The following is a 16,850-nucleotide window of genomic DNA, read 5'->3' on the forward strand; positions in this document are numbered from 1 at the left end:
GAATTGAATACTTGTATGCATGTGAAACATCCAAAATATTATCATGAAAATATGACAGCGAGATTTAACTATAAAAGTATTATTGCAAATTTCTGTATAATTTTTATGAAAGAGCTGAAGGATATGGATTGTGGAGACCCGATGCATTTTGTGACTTCTTTTAAATTAAATAAAATCGTTTTATATTGAACTGAAATTTATTTTGATCTTTGATCGTTTTCACGAAATCTGTTGAAAAATAAAATTGGTCATTCAGCTTGTGCGACTGTTGCAAATTTAACGACCGTTATAACATTTGCAAAGCGTAAGACGCAATCGTTTTTCATACCGATTTTGTTCTATCTCCAAGACATATTTAAATGCATTCATTTTGGGGATATGATATGGCTTCCCCCTTGTCTGATTGTCTCGCACAATTGAGCTTATAAGAATAGACTATCTGAGTATCTATAGCAGTATAATAAATAAAATTTGACACATACACATACACAAACGATAGGCCAAAACATTTGTGGGACACTTAAGCCTTGTTATATTCTTCAGACTTGGGTAATTTGCCTGAGGATATAGTCTATGATTCGATAATCACTTTTAAATTTGTTAAGATTGGACCACGGGAAAAGCTTATATCTCAGAAGTGGTATATCGTTCACATCAGGACACTTGTCCCACATCGAAGAAAAAAATATAAAAACAGTCTTGTCACAGGCTATCGGAATTTCCCAAATACTTCAAAAGCAGGAAGAAGGTTTTGGTATCCAGTTCGTTGTTCCTGGCCCAAAACGACGGCTACACACGATGACGCGATCTAGACCCGTCAATTATGCCAATAAAAAAAAAAAAAAAAATGCATCTCTAAGAATATATATAAGACTTAGTTACTGAAAAAAAAAAAAGAAAACCACAGACAAATCAATCCATAGACTTAATAGAGCAAATATAACCGGTAATGATCCGTCGGATAACAAAAGACAGTCCTCGAATAATGGGCCCTCGCAGCAAGGGTTTAAAAGCTTTCTTCAATAAATCATTCGGAGCCCCTCCAGCGGACAGCCGCCACAACGCACAGATACAATTACACAACCATTGATATTTTTATTAACAAATGATTTAACGTTTTCGCTTGTCACTGTGTGATTTTTATGGAATATTTTGAACATAAAGATATTTTAAAAGAATTAGAGGAATGGATGTTCATTTTTAGTAGTTTTTCAAAACTTAAACGCAAGTTTATTCGTTTAATATCGGTATGTAGATCGAAACGTGACCGCGGCTCACTCGCACATTTAATTCCATTCGCAGTAAATTTAAATAAAATACTAAGGAATGTAATATTTTTATAGATTTTCAACAGTTGTAGCTATTCATTATTATTTCATGCTTTTACCCGCAGCTTTACTCATGTTAATTTGGAAAAAAAAATGTCTCGAGAAATATGCTTTTTTTCTGGCGCTATGTGCTTTGATTCCTGACAACGATTAAGCAAATTTTCATTATGATCGGTTCAGTAGTTAATACGTGAAACGCAACAAACAAACAAAACAATAGTAACAAAGTAGGGATTTTTGGTCCAATCTGATACTATTATGGGTCGACACAAAGCTATAAGCTACACCCGATTTTTCTATCGATTAAATAGCTTTTGATCAGTTATAAATGTATATTCTACAATGTACATGTACAATGAGAATTGGAGCGAAAATTTTGACCAATTTGTATTATATATTGTAAAAAGAGCAACAAACTTTTAACATAATGTTTATTCGTAACATTAATACCGCGTTTCTTAACGATCAACAATCTATGGCCTAATATCGACACGATCATATTACATACTAATCTATAATAATATTATAAAGCTGAAGAGTTTGTTTGTTTGTTTGAACGCACCAATCTCAGGAACTACTGGTCTGATTTGAAAACTTCTTTCAGTGTTAGATAGCCCATTTATTGAGGAAGACTATAGGCTATATAACATCATGAGATCGATACAAGTAGAGCACCAATAAATAATGTTTCAAAATATTTTCACCTTCTACGTAAATGAAGTAGGAGGTAAAATTTAGCCATCAACAATGTAAGTGCTGCTACCTACCTACCTACCTACATACCTACCTACCTACCTACTTAGAGACACGACTATTAAGTCTCAGTTCTATAGTACAATGGCTGTCTCACTTTTTAAACAGAAAACGCATTACTGCTTCACGGCAGAAATAGACAGGGTTGTGATATCTACCTTTGCGGGCTCACAAGGCTTGTCTCTGGCAGTCTCTGGTAGTAAACCTCAAATACCTACGTCTTTTAATGAAAACGGGGGCTCATCAATTATCTGAGCAATGAATAATCTGACGAGGTGGGCATCTGATGCTTACTGGTTACCGAAGGCCGTAGTGATTACAACGAGAATCTAAATCTTAATTGTATATTGGCTGTTCCGTCTTCCTAGCTAGAAAGTATGATTCGCGGCAGAGTTAGACAGGAAGGTGGTACCTACCCGTGCAGTTTTTATTTATTGCTTAGATGGGTGGACCAGTTCACAGCCCACCTGGTGTTAAGTGGTTACTGGAGCCCATAGACATTTACAGCGCAAATGCGCCACCCACCTTGAGATATAAGTTCTAAGGTCTCAGTACAGTTACAGCGGTCTCAGTATAGTTTATAAAGATCACAGAGAGTAAGTTGAGTAAGTTGGTAGGCAATGGCCTGGCTCTGCCCTTGGCATTGCTGAAGTCCATGGGCGATGGTAACCACTCACCATCAGGTGGACCGTATGTTCGTCTGCCTGCAAGGGCAATAAATAATAATTTAAACACAAACATACAAGTTTTTCTTTATCTCTCTAGCGGGCATCATAAGACATTTGTACAGCATTTGGTGATCTATTTCGCTCTACGATTTTTATTACTCATAAATTCAGGATGATGATGATGATGAGGAAATGACCACTGTGTCTCTTATAGGCTGCAAGTCCTAAGTCATCTTTTAAAATACGCAACATGGTTCTAGGTGCTAGGTGCTTCATCTCCCGAGATAAAATCTTTTGCTTTCGGACAGGATTTCTTCGAATTCTTTTCCTTACTGATTTGACCACCTTTTTCGTACGAACACTACGTGGACGGCCAGATCTTTTTCTGTCACAAACAGAGGAGGCCTCATTGCATCTATTAATAGCCCGGTACACAAACATTTTACTAATACCAAGCGTATGGAGAGTTTTAAAAATTGCATTTGGCTCCATACTTACTTTGTGTAATGCAATCACAGCGATTCGGTTCTCTTTATCACCCCACTCCATTTTAATATCGCAAAATATTGTACAATGTATTGGCGCCAAAATGAGAAAACTCAATGAGCGATCATATAAAAATGACAGATTCCAAATTCAAATGTAAAATTTTGTTTATTTTTAATTGTAACAATATTTTTGGCCAGACTAAGTAGTTACAATGGCTGCCCCACCCTTCAAACCAAAACGCATTGCTGCTTCACGGCAGAAATAGACGGGGTGGTGGTACCTACCCGTGCGGACTCACAAGAGGTCCTACCACCAGTCATTATGCAAATTATAATTTTGTGGGTTTGATTTTTATTACACGATGTTATTCCTTCACCGTGGAAGTCAATCGTGAACATTTGTTGAGTACATATTTCATTACAAAAATTGGTACCCGCCTGGGATTCGAAAAACCGGTGCATCGCTCAACATGAATGCACCGGACGTCTTATCCTTTAGGCCACGATGACTATATATTTTTTGTCCTATGTAATCGCTGGTATTCTAGCTAAGCTGACGTCGCTGAGCCTGAGGACGGGGCTCTAACCTGAGGACGTTGATAATACTAGCCCTAGCAAGAGCAGTGCTTCGCTGAAACCACCGTCGTATCGGCATCGCGATCCACTAAGAAGACCTGACAAGCAATTCAGTAGATTAATAAACAATAAAGCCACTGAGACGTCATTCTTTTAATACTGTTCCTGTTAACACTACCCTAATGTATCTCAACATAGTTGTCCCGCCGACAGGATGCTACAAACGCATCGAATATGCAAGGAAAAAGCGATAAAGCTCAAGAAAGACAATAAAAGCGGGCAAAGTACATATTTACAAGGCGTAAATGAAAACCGGACGGACAATAACAGTACAGTCGCCGTGGATCATTAACCGCTAACCATCACCGACGCCGATTTAAATGAAATCATTTACCGTATTACATTTAATATATCACGTGCCCCCCAAACACAGTGCGGGCCAATTTTTTAAGTGAAAATAAATTATGTAGTGAACGGAGATGGCGCGCTTTTGGCGAAAACGGAATAAAATGGCGAGTACAATCCGAGGCCCGAGTGAGACGGCTATGTTAGTGTCGCTCCTCCCTTCGGGCGCCCCCTGCCCCCGCGCGCCTCACCCGTTCCACTTGAAGACGGCCCAGAGAGCTAAGCTCCCGTTTTATTGTCACTTACACCTCGGCAAATCTTATATTTCCCACAGACGGTTTTCGATAAGCTTTCTGCCTTCGACATACGATTCAAAGTTCATTAGCATCTGTGACGCATTAGCAAAGTTAATGTTGCGTAGGAGTACACAAGACAAGTAAATTTTGAATCAACGTTCTGATTAAAGAATCAGATGTTGAAACGATTGCTTATAAAGTATTAAGAAGCTTATATTTTCAGTTGTCCGTGAGTATTTGACATCATTATTATCTTATTATTTTTCATATTTTTTTTACGGATTCTCATTATGTTAGGCGATGTATTCAAAGCCTAACGAAAAGTAAGATATTCGAGATTTATCTTCGACTATCTCTGATGACTTGTGTATTTGTAAAATTTCAGAGCTCTTGTGTGCAAATTTAAGCAAGTGTGATATAGTTATTTAACATACTCAATTTGGTAGTTGACTCATGTTTTAATAAGAACCAAAAACTTTGCGGAGAATTTTAGTTTAGAAATAATTAAAATGGTTTGTTAGATTTCTGTGATAAAATCTTTAATGCTTTTGAGAGGCGCTTTTTTCCCGCAAGTGAGTCTTGGCATAGAATTTATATGACCCACGTGAACTCATTGACGTGACATCATTAACAATTAAGTTGAACTTTTATTAATTTCGAACGGCTGAAAAATGTAATTTTAACAAATATTTTTTTAAATGTTTAACCGTTTATAATCTTAATATGGGACGTAATGTGAGGCATGAGCAATGAGAATAACTGCTAGGCATCGAACTAACCACGAATAATAAAGAAAACTGACCTTGGGGGTCGACGTGGTCCTAAATTTGACCTCTATTAATTAACATAAGGTTCTATTTGAAACTTTCAAGATATGGTATAAATTTTTGGATCCGGTGGTAGATGCAGCGAAGCATGCTCTTGTTAGGGCAGATGTGAGCAAAGTCTCTCGAACTGAGCCCCGTGAGCTCTCCTATACACCTTATGAAGCCAGATCATATTTAGGCGGCAGGTAGGCAGCGGCTTGGCTCTGCCCCTGGCATTTCTGAAGTCCATGGGCGACGGTAACCGCTCGCCATCAGGTGGGCCGTAAACTCGTCTGTCTACAAGGGCAATAAACAAAAATATCAACCCCTTGAGACTACAAGTTGTAGGTAGGCAAAAAAAATCTGTACCAATTTGTTAAAAGAATGGCCAACATTTTAGTGGGATTTATTATTGTTATAAAAAACCTACGAAGTCGAGAAGCGTGGGCTACTTTATGTTTTTTTGGGCTAGGTTATTACTTCATTCTGAAGCAAGATGAAAAACTATAAACTATACAAGTCAGATAAGATTTTGGAAGTATGGCTATTGGGTCAGGTTCTATCGGTGCATTTTGGAACAGGGGTCTCTTGGCTGAAATAATTTGGGAACCCCTAACCTAAATAATGAGAGGACCAAGCCGCATTGTCATCAGCGCAGCCAATATATCTTCAAGCTACCTCTTCTTAGTCATTGACTGCGTAGAAGGGAAAAAAAGAAGGGTCTATGCTTTTTTTTTTCCTAGCTCAGCTTAAGGTCTAGAGAGACCATATCAGCGTCACCGGGTTAGTAGGAGTATAAAACCTGACGATGTTGCTAACACGAACCCTAGTAAGAGCCGTGCTTCGCAGAATGTACCACCAGATCGGAAAGGCGACCCACTGAGAAGACCGGGGAGTAGGCTGTGTCTGTGGGTTAAATTACTCGCTGAGCCATTCGTCGCAAGCGACGGGTTCGACGAGAACGATGCCCGGTGCTTGTGGTACCTAAAAGCACCGTTAGTGGATGAGGAGGATCCGAAATGACGTGCTTTGGGCGACGTCGACTGCTTACCATTTGGTCGTCAGGATTGGTAATGTAGCTATGATAATAGTCGGAGACCAACAGTGTTAGGATAAAAGGTAAAAAGTAGGATGAAAGGTTCTTTCTTAATTATGCGTTAATAAGTCAAAGACAAAAACAATTGCTTTCGTATTTACATTTTTAGTTTAGATAAAAAATTTAAAGTTCAAACATAATCATAGTTGTATTAGCCAGTGATCGGAAGATACGGATGGCTATCACAGGCCTCTGATCCCTAATATTCCATCGATCCTGACCATATCATCTTGTCTTGCCATTAATTTCTATGTTTACTTGGAAAAGGTTTACATTTGCTGAGGGTTGACGTCACACAAGCGGACGCCCGTAAAACGATCAATTACATCTAACTAATCGCAGCCACAACGTGACATTATCTTAAAAAACAAGTGAGCCTTACATGCAATTGCTTAACTAATCCTACCCATTACTGACACATACCTGTATCTTCCTGCTTTCTCTGCCAGTGTGTGCGACTCTTGATTATCGACTGCTGCTAGATCTTTTTCACAAAGTCAAATCAGAAATGTCAGCATGAGACAAAAATGTTTATTTTATTGTCATGGTAGACGGACGGGAATACAGTTTCCCTGTTAGTAACTGGTCAGTAGCCATAGGCAAGCCACTGTCTACTGCAGACTTTTTTTCAAGACTGTATGGAAAAGATCATACCGTAGCGCTCGGGAATTAACGCGTAGGGAAGTTTATTTAAAATCCGGATGAACTCTATCCTGGTAGTCGGCGGTGCGATGGTGAAAAGATGAAGGGATCACCTCTAATGATTCCTCAGAGCTCTCTCCAGGTAATATAAAATATCGTGAACGTTAAAAAACTTAAATTAGTCCAAGTTTAGTTTAAAAAATAACGAAACATCGGCTCTATATAGAGATAGGTATCTACGACAGATCTATCATTTTTTTTGTTTGGCTAAAGAAGCCAGGCAGTTCTTGTATTCAATTGATAACTATAACTTCTTCTCGTTAGTCGGGCTCTCTTGACAACTATAACTATTGAATTAGATTAATCGGACTCACACTTTAAATAAGAACGAAGCCGAAAGTACAAGTTTGGTATTTTTAGAAGATTTAAAATTATAGTATTTTTTTTATTCTAACTCAAATGACAAAAAAACCATATGTTTACGTACTATGTATAGTATTTTTTTTTCACTCAAAACTGCGTCTTCGTAATGGCATTGAAGAAAATCTTCCTATTTGCCGATTTGAATATGGAACAAAGCTTAGCTTCTAATTCAAGGAATGAGAGTGATAAAATTCGCCGCGAGCCGCACGCGTCCTCCGCGTAAGCCGCTTGTGATTCGGTCACTCAATTAATTCGGTTTTAAAGCAATCTTTTTTGACCCTCAAGCACACCGTTAAAAATATTTCCGAAACGTATAAATAATTTACGAAATGAGGACATAAAGTTTGCGGGGCGACCCCCGCTCGCATGCAAATCGAGTTGTCAGAAAGAAGTGTCCGCGACCGCCGCGCTGTCTCTTTCCAACCGCACCCGGTCGAGCGCGAGCGACAGAGAGCTACATACGCTTCAGAAACGAGAACGAAAGAGACGGAGCCGGTAGTTGCGTTCGGTTAAGTGAATCAGTGCCCGCGCTCGCTATTAAATCAGGGCGCGGGAGCGGGGGCGTGCGTGCTAAAATGCTCTTTACGGGCGGGTGGGGTTTTGTTTGCCGAGGGCGGTTTCGGGGCGATTAGTCGCGAGCTAGGCGCTCTAGTGTCTGCGTCAGTCGCCGAGCCGCGGGCCGCGAGTGTTTGCGCGAGTTACACGCGTCCGAACGATGCTAGTGTCGTCGTAATCGTAGTGACGTTCGCTCTCTTCGCTAGTGCAGCTACGGCGGGAAAACCTCCCGCCCACAACACGTCAAAATATTTTCAGACGCTAATAAGGTATTTAGTTGATGTATAATCCATTTAAAAGTCTAATAGTTGTAACTATACTTGAGACCTTAGAACTTATATCTCAAGGTGGGTGGCGCATTTATGTTGCTGATGTTTATGGGTTCCAGTAACCACTTAACACCAGGTGGGCTGTGAGCTCGTCCACATATCGAAGCAAAAACAAATAAAAATAAAAAAAACAAATTGCGCGTCTACGATATGAATCAAACCAGACTAATACTGTAGAATTGTTACTGTAAAATTAATATTTTTCGCAAACATTCAGGTTAATTTTACTTGCACTATTTCACCGTAGACATCAGCGTGACTATGTTTTGTAATACAAATGATTAAGAGCGTCGGTAACTCTTATCATTCGGGAGATACTACGAATTAAGTAAGAGAGAGAGATAGTATGCCTTATTGTACACCAAAATTAATAAAATATAAAACATCGAATACAAAAAAGTACATTGGGTCTTATCGCTAACTGCGATCTCTTCCAAACAACCATCGGGTGGAAAGAATCGGTTCAAGAAATAAAGTATCCTTGCTGTACGATTACATACCGATTGAAAAAACATGACACATTTCATTTAGACTAGCTGTACTCGCCCGCTTCGCTGGGCATTTAAAATTAACATTATTATTTATTGTCATTATTATTAGAGAGTCCAAGCCTCATATAAATATTAGCCTATCCATTAAGTACACGTATTTTCGACATGGATACCAAGTTTTAAGTCAATCGGATGCATGGTTCAGTAGTTATAACAGAACATCCGTAAAAACCACTGTAGATTTATATATTAGAATAGATAAGACTTAAGTTGGATATTTAAATGTCACTTGGTTTTGTTAAATTACTCCAAAGAACAAATTGTCATATTTAGATCAGTCATAAATACAGTCAAGGACCGGACTCAAAACGATATTCGTTGCATTTATAATTATACCTCATAAGAAATATAACTTAAAATCCCTGGACGTATTTTATTAGAGTTTTATCTAAGAAAGAAATGTATTTGAATACATTATATTTGAATTAGGTTGTGGCGATGAAGAAATAAATTTTTTATTTTTTATTTTAACGATTGACAGTTGTTTTTTATTCCTGGGACCGACAATGTCCAAGAGCAGCCGCAGAAGACTTTTGCTAATATAATTTAATTATTAATTAGTTTATTTAAAATATAATCAAACCATTAGTATTTATATTACTGTCCTGTCTATTACTGCGGCTAGCGCCTTCTTCTCATTTTCCGTTATGGAAATCAGCTTCTTTCAATGCCATTGTTGCCAGTGTCGAGTTTATGAAAATAGTTTATCAATTAGCAGCGGTTAGCGTGTAGCGTAGCTTCGGTAACTGTTTTAGTTAAATAAATAAAAATATATAAATTTATTTAAATAAACGAAACTTTTTATATTCATGTTTCATTCGTACATAATACCAAAATAGAAAATGGCAATGGAAATTGGCCCGAAATTTAATTTGATTACTAATTTCACAAATGACTCGTCATTTGACTTTTGATAGTCCTTTGCTGTATGTTGGTAGGGCTTAATGTGAGTCGTTTTTTTTATTGCTTAGATGGGTGGACGAGCTCGCAGCCCACCTGATACTAAGTGATTACTGAAGCCCATAGTCGTCTACGACGTAAATGCGCCACCCACCTTGAGATCTAAGATCTAAGTCTCAGTATAGTTACAACGGCTGTCTCACCCTTCAAACCGAAACGCATTACTGCTTCACGACAAAAATAGGCAGGGTGGTGGTACCTACCCGTGCGGACTCACAAGAGATCCTACCACCAGTAATAAGCCTACTAACCAGCGGCCCTATTTATTTTGGACGCGGCTTGAAGGGTCTGGCTTTCCATAGAAAAGACGTAGTTATCTTGTACACAGCTTAATGTCTACTAATAATAAATAAATAAATAAAATAAAAAGCCTTTTATTTCATGCATTTTTGAAAAAAAAGTGACATTATAAATCTTATACAAATTGTTGATAATACATTAATAATAATAGATACTAATAACCATCGCAAAATATTTATAATTTTCACAAATTCTTCATTCCTGTTGCATTTCACTAGTAAAAAATTGAAACTGCAAAGAATACAATTTTATATTAAAAATACAATGAAACGCTTACAAGCGACATATTAGGTTAGACCCGTATTACACTGGACAGTTTTTAAAACTAGATTCTTGAGTTTTTATTATATTTTTAATATGCATAATCAACATAAATTTGATTTTTGACAACTACATATTATGTACTATTCTTATAAGCATCCTCTTTTAGAAGCAGCGAAGGAATTTTATATAAAAAAATTAACTAATTTTATACACTTTTGAAGTCGTCGTGGCCTAAACGTCAAAATTATAATTTGCGTAATTACCACCATGTGGGCCGTGAGCTCGTCCACCCATCTAAGTAATAAATAAAAAAAAACTGATAGGAGGGTGATATCGGTTCATTGTTTCTCTGGTTATCACAATTATTATATTTTTAAAGTTTAAACTCGCGTTTATCAGCACGTCAGTCTTTTATGACTACGAAATATAAAAATAAATCCAAACGTCGAAATAAATAAAATTGAGAATACATCGTGAAAGTATTGTAATTTTAATTAAGATATCGGTTATATATTTGACGGGATATAAAGTCAATTTGTGCTCAAATTTTTATATTCCACGTTCGCACTTTCTCTGAAAATGTAAAGCTACACCGTAGCACGCGCGTAGCGACGTAGCCACCGTAGGCTTTTCGTAGCGATAATTTTAATTCACCGCGAATCAGTAAACAAAATACTGTTATTGTTAGGTATACTCGTAATGTTGCAATCACAAATTCAAAATATCGATATTATTATTATCGATATTATTCACCAAGAAGAGGAAGTTTTACATAAGCTAAGGAGGATTACATTTTACATAAGCTAAGGAGTACGGAGTTTTCCTCTTAGAATTCAGAATACAGTTAGACTTATTAGTAATATATTCATTGACTGTTCTTAACCCGTAAATGAAATGTTTCAATATTTATTATAAATTAAATTGTCGCATGTCATTTGATTCACTGCTTAATCGTTCTTGATCCATAACAAATCATTCGGCAAACAATAAACCGCCTAGTGACGTCAAGATCCGAGACATCGTCTCAATCACGGAGCCGTAACACAATAAAAGCCAATAAGACAAGGCGGCCAATAAGTTCAATTACAAACGTGTCGCATTTATGTGCAATACGGCCGGCGCCCGGGCAATTGGCGCTAGACTATACAATGCTTTGTGTTGCTAACTTTGTTCGTAAGTATTGGAACAGATGAAAAGGAGCCACTTTTGAACGTCAAGACAGGTGGAAATGATTATTTTAGGGGAAGTATTTTTAGTAAATTTTAAACATGTAAATATTTTATGTAATTTTTTATCGACTAATAATATTTATCTTTAAAATTAGTTGGTCTAACATGTTTGTTTGTGCCGTTCTTAAAATCACCGATTCGCGTAATATTTATTTTCTTTCTCTAAGTACCGTTGTCGTTTTTGTCATGTTTATACTGTGACATTGACAAAATGAATGCCTAAGGTATTAGAGCCATTTTTTTTAAATAAAATTGCGCAGACGGAGGAGTATAACATTTTCCACACTTATAGAGAATATAGATAAGAAGTATACAATGTTAATATTTTTTTTAAATAATGCATAAAAAATACATTGAATCAATAAAGAAAACACTACATACACTACCATGTATTTGACACACACACTACTATACTATACTATTTGTTTATTGTCTAACTTTTGTTATTGCTTAAAGTCTGTAGTCAAATTGAGAATAAGTTAATATTGTTTATCTTTCTTGGCGATGTCTGTTACTATAGAAATATAATCGGTTTTGACAATAGAACCATAATAATGTTCAAACTAATGATTTCAATTAATTATAGTCGAAGTTCGACTACTGCGGGACCACTAGTTTATTTAATTATCTACTTATTCTAGTGTAAGTACCAAAAAATCACTATTCGGTTTGAGTCTGAAATTATCTTAGTTGATCTTCTCCTCCTCTTCCCTGTGTCTCTTTCTTCATTACTGAGGGTCGTCACTCCATCAGGACTGCATCATTCTCTCATGTACAATTTTTCGTCATCTGCTGCGATCTCTAGCCTGTTGGAGAGGTAGAGGTGGTAGAGGGCATGGTGGAGCTTGATAGATCTGATCTCCATTGAAATATAAGCCGCGAAAGTCAATGAAGTGTTTTTGTTGTTAATTCAGTCTTGTACCGTACAAATACAAGTGTATTTATTAAAATTATTAACTATATGGTCTGAGAATCTAAATATGTACTTCTGTACTGTATCTGGTAGACTTAGAACGAGTGGAAGGATTTTCAACATAGCCCAGGACAATTATATCGACGCTTGAAAGGCAAACGTGACTAAGCGATAATGCGTGAACTTTACAGTAGACTAATTTAAAGTCGAAATGTCTGAAAATAAAATCTATTTTAACGAATCTAGCCGTAGGATTGAAATGATTTTAATAGACCTAGAAATAAATATTTTTTGCGCATCGAATATGGTTATTGCCTATCATTTATGTACAAAGCAGTTATTGTCGCTTAGTCACGTTTGCCTTTCAAGCGTCGTTATACATTTAAAAAATTGGTTAAAAAATATCCACATAGACCAATCATTTGTAACTACGGCAAAATGTCTGAAATCGTATAACGTAGACAGAATCTATGTTTTTGCATGAGGCGTTCCCAAGATCCTGACTGAATTCAAGGAACGGAATCGTAATCCATAATTTCTCGAACTTATAACCGGCTTATTCAATTTCAATAATTCATTCGAGACATCAACGTGTTCCGAAGTTGTATCCGTGGAAGTTCATCAAACTTGGCTCCGAGTTGTAACACAAATTCAGTTAGGCCCGTAAATATTTAAGGATTCGGCGATAGTCGTATCGCAAAAGCTTTAGTCTAATTTATTTCGAAGTTGTACGGGTAACGTCATCTTCGACAGTTCAGGTTTCCTTGAACAAATAACAATTGAATTATATTAATTGACTAACTCGGTGGTGCAGTGGTTAGCACCCCTGACTGTTGACCGAGGGTCGGGGGTTCGATTACCACATCGGTAAAAAAATCGTGTGAGGCTTGCTCTTTGTCTGGGTATTTATCATATATAAATATGTATGTATTTAAACGTATATAAGTATTTATGTCAGTCTCTGGTACCCATAGTACAGGAATTCCCAATTTGGGGTCGGATGATTGTGATGTTTAAAAAAAAAGCACCTGTGGTCAAAATTTACGATAAGGTAATTTCGAGATTACAGACGAATACTAAAATATCAACCACATATGACGTCATAAGTTGCGATTGTTTAGTTCGACGTGAAGAGACTTAGTGATCAAAATTAAATCAATTAAATTAAGAGCTTCACAGATTATAGAAAAGAAATAATTCCAAAAATACTTTTACGGTGTAATCTATACGGTTTCGGTGGTAATTGACGTAGTCGTATATGATTATTCAAAACGACTTTAAGAATAATTAGGATAAACACGAATTTGAACCGTAGCTGTTTAATTCTTAGAATGATTTTATTATACGTTTCCCGAATCATATTGTCCACATAACCGAAACGCAAAGCCTAAAGGATTTTCCATTATGAGATGCGCTGGAAGAGTGATGCAACTTGTATAAACTGATGCAGAGCAACGTTGTATCGTTGAGTGCACTAATGGAACGTGATCAGCGGTAATTGAATAGCGAACTCTGGCCGATGCTCGATACAGTACGGACGGCGAATTTTCCTACGCCCAAGAGCACACTCATCTATGTTTAATAAATAAATAAGCCTTTATTGCTGTTAGAGTTTAACTTGTTTAACTAAACATAAAATGACAACAATAGAGGTAAGAAAACTATAAAATTAACTTAAACTAAAAAATATCTCGGCATTCGGCTTATCTCTCCTCTCAACAGCTTGTCTTTCGACAAAGGCCTCCTCTAAGGATTTCCATTTGTTTCTGTCTACCTAGCTACTTGCTTCAAGTCGTCTTCCCATCGCTTTGGCTGTCTTCCTCTAGTTATTCTGTTTTCTTTAGGGTACCATTCCGTTATTATTCTGGTCCATTTCTCTTTCTTTTCTCTCATCATATGTCCCATCATATGTATCTATGTTTAAGGCAATCATAAACATAACATCTATACTTCACTACATAGTATAAAACAAACTCGCTTTCTCAGTCCCTATATCCCTATGTATGCTTAAATCTTTAAAACTACACAGCGGATTTTGATGCGTTTTTTTTTAATAGATAGAGTGATTAAAGAGGAAGGTTTATATGTATAATAATATCCATTAAATAGTGGAGAAATCAATAATACATGACGAAGTCGCTGGAAAAAGCTACTTTTATATATAATTGTTTTTAGTGTGGCAACACATTAACATATGGCAGCATTCGTACTTAGCACGTGTTGTATTGTGTATCAAGAGTAATAAAAAGTCTTCTTTCTAAATCAAATTTTATTAGAACTAGCCAACCACCCAACACAAAATACAGTCCTCTGCCCTAAACAGTCTAGAAATTGATTTAAAACTGCAGTAATTTAAGTGCGGTTCGGGATAAATAAAATTCTACCAAAGTAAAAACTGTATATTCAACACTTAGAACACTTCACTACACTTTTAAGATTCTCAATTCGCTTCGCTTCAGGTGATCCGTTCGCTGTTTCGCTTCGAGTAGTTCCGATTACTAACTGACTGCGTGCCATCCCTGCAACGCTTTTATAGCCGATACCACATCACCACATTCCACACACCTTTAGTATTGTGTTTCCGCTATCTGACAATAGATGGAGTTGTACTTCACGGGCGTTCTAGGTGCTACTAGATCCTTCGATATTCGTTCAACTATTCGGCGATAGATGGCGTTACTCTTACCGGTGTAATAATATGATTGTTTATTATTATTAGTGTGTAGATATCTTTATTGGCATCTTTAGGCATATGTACAGTCAATGTTTTAATTTTATTTTGGCAGCATTAATCATATTATATTCGAGCTTGGGATGCATGATTTGGTAGCACAAATAGCCAGATGGTGGATTCTCGTACAGACTAACAAAGTCAGTAAAACGTAGCGAGCGTTAGTTTGATGGAATTATGAAGTGGAGAGCATTATGAAGTTCAAAGGTAGTTGAAGATAGAACTGATTACTTTTAAGTTAGTCCCGGTTGCACTGTAGGAGGCTAAAGCTAGGTCTATGGTTATTGGTCTTGGGGAAGCCGGTGTGTATTGCATAGGGGAGAGCTCTGAGGAATATACGCTTTGCTTTCCAACAGGGCTGGATATATTTACATCATTTTCATTTCTTCAATACAGAGATTGAGAGACGCATACGACTGGGTTCGTTGGCATTTGGGAAATTCCGTGAAATTCTCACCTCGCAAATTCCTCTATGCCTGAAGACAAAAGTCTTTAATCAGTGCGTTCTCCCCGCGATAACCTACGGCGCGGAAAACTGGACACTGACGGCGGGGCTGGCCCATAAGTTAAGAGTTGCACAGCGGGCGAAGGAGAGAGCTATGCTCAGTATCTCTCTAAGGGACAAAATCCGGAACGAAGAAATTCGACGGAGAACCAAAGTCGACGACATAGCTCTCAAAGTTAGCAGGCTGAAGTGGCAATGGGTCGGTCACGTCTGTCGAACCAACGACGCCAGGTGGGGGAGGAAAGTCCTCGAATGGAGGCCATGGATGGGTACGAGGAGCGTGGGGCATCCTCTAACCAGGTGGACCGACGACTTAGTGCGCACGGCGGGAAGTTTTTGGATGCGGAAGGCGGAGGGCCGCATTCTGTGGAAGGCATTGGGGAAGACCTACGTCCAGCAGTGGGCAGATAAAGGCTGATGATTATGATGATTTTCATTTAGGATAGGCACACGTGTAACATAGCGATATCACGCATATCTTACGTGCAGTTCCAAGACAAAGAGATAAGGCACTACGTTTTCAGATTTTATAAATTTTCAGTGCATCTATTAAGTACGAGTGATGACAGTTGGAAGCCTGTTAGCACACGCTAACGTGAAATACACTTCGAATTACGTAGATTTATTGTTAAAAAACTATAAAAACTTATTAACGAATATAACATTGAGCAAATGTATTAAAAATTGATATTATTACAAACGATTACAAATTGAATAAAAGTCGTTCGTTGTCTGTATCATTTAAACCGATTATGACCGCACATACCGGTTACGCAAATTGTAACTGACAGATTTGGTTAGGGTCGCCACGTATTACATTTCAGCGAACATTTTCGTATAGGCATGGTCGCCTTTTTTATCAGTTTAATTTTTATTTTTTATTGCTTAGGTCAGTGGACGAGCTCACACCCCACCTGGTGTAAAGTGGTTACTGGAGCCCATGGACATCTACAACGTAAATGCGCCACCCACCTTGAGATATAAGTTCTAAGATCTCATTAAAGCTACAACGGCTGCCTCACCCTTCAAACCGAAACGTATTACTGCTTCACGGCAGAAATAGGCAGGGTGGTGGTACCTACCCGTGCGGAC

General features: G+C 37.5%; 1 protein-coding gene across 1 annotated transcript in view; it reads left to right on the plus strand.

The window, feature by feature from the left end:
- Positions 1 to 7,098: 7,098 nt before the first annotated feature.
- Positions 7,099 to 16,850, plus strand: part of Drgx (Dorsal root ganglia homeobox) — a 99,417-nt gene continuing 89,665 nt past the window's right edge. The window contains exons 1-2 of the mRNA XM_089738483.1: positions 7,099 to 7,140; positions 8,183 to 8,245. Coding sequence (XP_089594609.1) covers positions 7,099 to 7,140; positions 8,183 to 8,245 — 105 coding nt within the window. The remainder of the gene's footprint in view (positions 7,141 to 8,182; positions 8,246 to 16,850) is intronic.

Source organism: Bombyx mandarina, chromosome 03 (assembly GCF_030267445.1).
Source record: "Bombyx mandarina strain Sakado chromosome 03, ASM3026744v2".
NCBI classification, from domain to species: domain Eukaryota; kingdom Metazoa; phylum Arthropoda; class Insecta; order Lepidoptera; family Bombycidae; genus Bombyx; species Bombyx mandarina.